This window comes from Nannospalax galili, unplaced genomic scaffold (genome assembly GCF_000622305.1).
Source record: "Nannospalax galili isolate Female #2095 unplaced genomic scaffold, S.galili_v1.0 scaffold923, whole genome shotgun sequence".
NCBI lineage: Eukaryota > Metazoa > Chordata > Mammalia > Rodentia > Spalacidae > Nannospalax > Nannospalax galili.
This window is the reverse complement of record NW_008349753.1, coordinates 1,614,338-1,618,955: the sequence shown is the minus strand read 5'-3', so window position 1 is coordinate 1,618,955 and position 4,618 is coordinate 1,614,338. Positions and strand designations below refer to the sequence as shown.

The 4,618-nt window shown below is 44.8% G+C and overlaps 1 protein-coding gene across 2 annotated transcripts in view; it reads right to left on the bottom strand.

Annotated features, from left to right (window-relative positions):
* Rbm24 (RNA binding motif protein 24) overlaps positions 1-4,576 on the bottom strand; it is an 11,574-nt gene extending 6,998 nt beyond the window's left edge. The window contains exons 1-3 of one of the 2 annotated variants that reach the window (XM_008847060.2): positions 4,348-4,576; positions 3,075-3,198; positions 1,624-1,678 (exon numbers count right to left, since the gene is read on the bottom strand). In XM_008847060.2, coding sequence (XP_008845282.1) covers positions 1,624-1,678; positions 3,075-3,198; positions 4,348-4,515 — 347 coding nt within the window. In that variant the 5' untranslated portion in view covers positions 4,516-4,576. Of the gene's footprint in view, positions 1-1,623; positions 1,679-3,074; positions 3,199-3,584; positions 3,645-4,347 lie in introns of those variants that run through there. The other variant, XM_017801663.1, reaches the window with a different exon arrangement.
* Between the last annotated feature and the right edge of the window lie 42 nt (positions 4,577-4,618).

The window sequence follows — 4,618 nt, the reverse complement described above, 5'->3', positions numbered from 1 at the left end:
AAGAAAACATCCCCAAAAGCACACACAGAGATAGAGAGAGAGAGAGAGAGAGAGAGAGAGAGAGAGAGAGAGAGAGAGAGAGAGACCTTTAACCTATCACGCTTGTCCACATCAGGGTTGGCTTGGAAGGGGCTTTGATACTTAGCTAAACTTAAACTACAGCGAAAAAAAAAAAAATCTGGCATTGGCTATGAGAGTGACTGAGTTATTGATAAAGTACTAAGATGATAGTAAACTATTCATCAAAAATATAACTTGCCACTTCCTGATCAAATTATACCTTCTGCTTTCACCTACATTTGGAGACATTTACGGTAGGTATCTGTGTAGACAGATTCCAGCCTTCTGGGTGATGCAGGAAGATGTTTAGGTTCTAAATTAGGGGAGAAACAAGTGCTGAGGAGAAAATCCTTTGAACAGCTAGAATATTTTTTTTTTAAAAAGAATTAGAGTTGCAGGAATATCAATCATAGCTGAAACAGACTCTTATGTCCAGGCTAAACTGATGGGTGGCCTCCCACCCATGTCATGTTTAAATGTGAGGGTACTGGGACCTCAGAAGCTGGTAATGACAGGACCCAGAGAAAACACAAATATAAGCAGGCTGTCCACCTGTTAGATCTGAAAGGAGGAAGTTAGTACTGTGCTACTCCAAACAAAAAACAAACAAAATTAAGAGAGAGAGAAAAAAAAAGCTCAAACTGGTGAATGTTAATGAAATCTGAGCCTTTAAATCAGAAGACCTAAAAGTAGATATACATTGTAAAAGAAAGAAAGCCGTTCCCAGAAAACTTCCCAGAAAACAGAAACTTAGATCATGCAAGCAGTGAGTCTCTATTCTTACAGAGAGAAATCACACGATTTAGCACTCACTACAGAAATGTGGTTAAATAAAAGTCACAGGCTGGCTTGAAAGCAGGGGAAAAAGGCCCTTTGCTTCCCATGGCAAAGTGAAAAGTCCAGACTGCTCACCACCACCAAAACCAAACGGCAAAGAGCCCCTTCCCCAAGAAAAAGAAAACACTCTCACTACAGCTCTTTTCAATTAAGTCAAAGCACACAGTTTAGCTATCAACACCACTTCATTACTGTAATAAATAAAATAAAGCACACGGAGGGCTATTGACTATTGTGAAAAATAAAAACAACACCACCAACATCCATGCATGGTTAATCACCATCTGAGCTCGTGTGTCTGAGTCTACTGGTTACAGAGCTTAACTCCAAACAGAACTAGTCCACCTCTTATCATCGCATCCTTCTCATCAGTTAGCTTAACTGTATACGAGCCCTGTCAGGTTAGAAAGAGATAAATAACATTGAGTCAAGTTGAACAGCAGGAACGGTGTGGGACACAATCATCTTGTGCACAAGTCATACCTGGTATTTTTGTTTTTTGTTTTGTTAATCATAAGCTCAACATTTGGCTGGTTTGGAGGCTGCATACTTGGTCAGATAACTTGACTCATCTAAAAATATTTATAGTAAAAAATACATAAGCATAAATATATATGTATAGCCTGCAACATTCTGTGACATGTTGACCTTGTCTGTTTGTAACAAAGAGGCAGGAAAACAAATGGTAGCCATTGAAACTTTAGAAGGCTTGTTGAATTGACTTACCCGAAGGGTCTTTGTATAAGGGCTGGGTGAAGCTGTTGAACACCAAAGGCAAAACCTAACAATAAAACATACCACATTCTCATTTGCACACTGTTAGGGTCTTATTGTTCCTACATAGAAACTACAATCACAACTTCTGGTTAAAAAAAGACTCACTCCTATGATAGAGCACACATGTACATAGTCTCTCTATAGATAAGTTTTAAAGTGAGTTTTATAAATGTTATCATCTGTTCAAAATAACAAAGGTTTTTAATAGACTACAAATGGAAAACTTTTAAAAACTTCTGCAAAGTTTAGCTGACAGACATTTATAAAAAAGGCCTTAGAAAATTTAGATCAGAGAAAAATGCTTATGAGAGGAAACCAACCACGCTGAAGTTAAATTCAGTTCAGACCCATGATTTAATAAAGGAAAATAAAAGTCTTGGGAATTTGGAACATTCTAGAATGCTTTGGAAGATTATGGATTTTATAGTTTACGGTATTAAAAAACTCATGAAAAAAACTCCTCTACCATTCTTTGTGGAACAGTATACACACAGTGTATTTTAGAAATACATATTTTTAATGTTTATGGGTATTTCTCCTTGTATTCCTTTTCTTGACAACCTAGCTCCCCATTAAACCCTTCTGGATAGAAGTGCCAGCCTTCTTCCAAACTTTCAGATGGGAAGACTGAGTGACATGATGGAGCCAAAGTTGCTTGTCCAAGGAAATGAAGACATTTGTTCAATCATCAACTCTCAAAGTTATTTTCAAAACATGCAAAGGGCAGTAGTAAATAATCCAACCAGTCATCTCTTTACATAGATAGACTGCTATGTCCTTCTGTCAACTGCCACGCAGATTTTAGTACATTATTTCTCATCCTCATGTAAGTGTGTCATTTAAAAAACACGGAACTTGCGTAGGTGAAATCACCTGCTTTTGGACTGTTAGTATTCTGTCATTTTACCTGAAAGGCTTTACCACTACCCCCCAGCCCCCATGTCTCTCTGAGGTCAGAGTTAAAGTCAGATGCCTGCTCTGAGCAGGGTTCGAATGGCCTTCAAAGAGAGCACACTAAGAAGGGAGGTTCACTAGCTGGAGTTGACAAATTTGGCCCATCCAGGTCACTGCTTCAGCTACAAGTGGTTAAATAAAAATAAGAAAACTGAGACCAGAGAACAAATGCAGGAAACACAGGAATCCACTTAATTCTCTAGAGTGAAAGCTATCTAGACCCTAAGATCTATTTTTGCACATAGATACATTTCAAGTACCCAGTGGGATATTTACAACTCTCATGTATCTTTAATGCCTTGATAGCATGACTAGCCATGGCTCAAGTTTTACCAAACACATTTACAGATTTTCAGGGAGTCAATGTCTTTGGGGTAGCTGGGTGGTGGGCCATTCTACTGATAGGTGGGGAGTTCTTCGGGGGAGGGGTGAGGGACGTTGCTCACCTGGCTGCATGATTCTTGGTTTTGCTCCTAAATATGCCAGATTCACATTGGCCTTCCTGCCGTCGATGATGGGGTTGGGATCCTTGCAGGCCCTTTCAGCAGCAGCCCGGTCAGCCATGGTGACCTTAGCAACACACACAGACATACATACAATGCCCTCAGTTAACCCCTGAAGTAAAAACGTTGAAGTCACTGAGTCTCAGTCTCTCTCAGTCTCTCTGTCTCTGTCTCTCTCTCTCTCTCTCTCTCTCTCCCCTCTTATTTATGGGGGTTAGAACATTACCTTTCATTTTCTGTTTAAAAAAAATAAGTAGAAGGAAGGAACGAAGGAAGGAACGAAGGAAGGAGGGAGGGAGGGAGGGAGGGCAGGGAAGGAAGGAAGGAAGGAAGGAAGGAAGGAAGGAAGGAAGGAAGGAAGGAAGGAAGGAAGGAAGGAAGCCTTCTACTCCACTGAAAGTCCTTAGGGTGCTAGGGCCTAGCAGAGATCTAGAAGCCTGAATTCTTAATTACCCTGTAGATTTACCCCCCTTCGCAATAGCGCGCTTTGGTCCCCACTGGGCCCCAGAGGCACTGTTCTCTAAAGAAAGTCCAGCCTCAAACCAGCCGGTGCTCCCAACCAGCACACACTCCCCAGCGACAATAGCTATTGTCCTGCTCCGGGCTCCGGGCTCTCGGGCAGCTGAATTTGCTCCTTTAAATCTCCCGCAAGCTTAATGTGGGGTTTCAGTTCGGCAAACAGCCAGAGGATTCGCTTTTTCTTTTCTTTTTGTAATTTACCTTTGTAATTTAAAGGGTAGGGGGTGTGACGGGAGAAGAAACAGCCCCAGATCTCTGGGGAATGGGCGGTCTCTTCCCTACTCTGACCGGAGGACACACGCATTTTATTTTTTTAACAAAGCAACAGTGCACTTAACCACCAGCCTCCTACCCCGGAAAGCGAGGGTGCGGGGCTGCGTTCCCTCCCTCCCAGCCCTCGGCATCCCAGATCCAGCTGCCTCAGGTTCTCCCGGTCCACCCCTGCCTGTTCCCCCTGCAGAACACCGAGTTTGCTCCTCTAGGAACCCGGAGAGGCAGACACCGGCCCTGGTTCCCCAAACACGCCACCCGCAAAGTTTCAACCAAGGGGGTGACTCTGCTCATGCCCGCGGGGCGCCCCGCAAGGTCCCACAGACTCCTGCACCCCAAGCTCTGACCCCCGAGGGCAGAGAGCCTCCCCCCAGGCTCCTCTCTTTGTGGCTCCCCTCTCCCCCCCCACCCCATCCCTGTAACTTACAAATCCGTAGCCCCGGGACTTGCCGGTCTGCCGGTCGGTGATGACCACCGCCTCCTCGATGTCGCCGAAGACCTCGAAGTACTTGCGCAGGCTGGCGTCGGTGGTGTGGTAGGGCAGCCCTCCCACGAAGATCTTGGTGTACGTCGTGTCTTTCTGGGTCGTGTGCATCTTCGCGCCCGCCCCGCGGCTCGGGCTCCGGCTGCGGCTGCGGCTCGGGCGAGGGCTGGTCCTCCGGCTCCGCGTCTCCCGCAGCGCGCAGCGGCCACCGGGG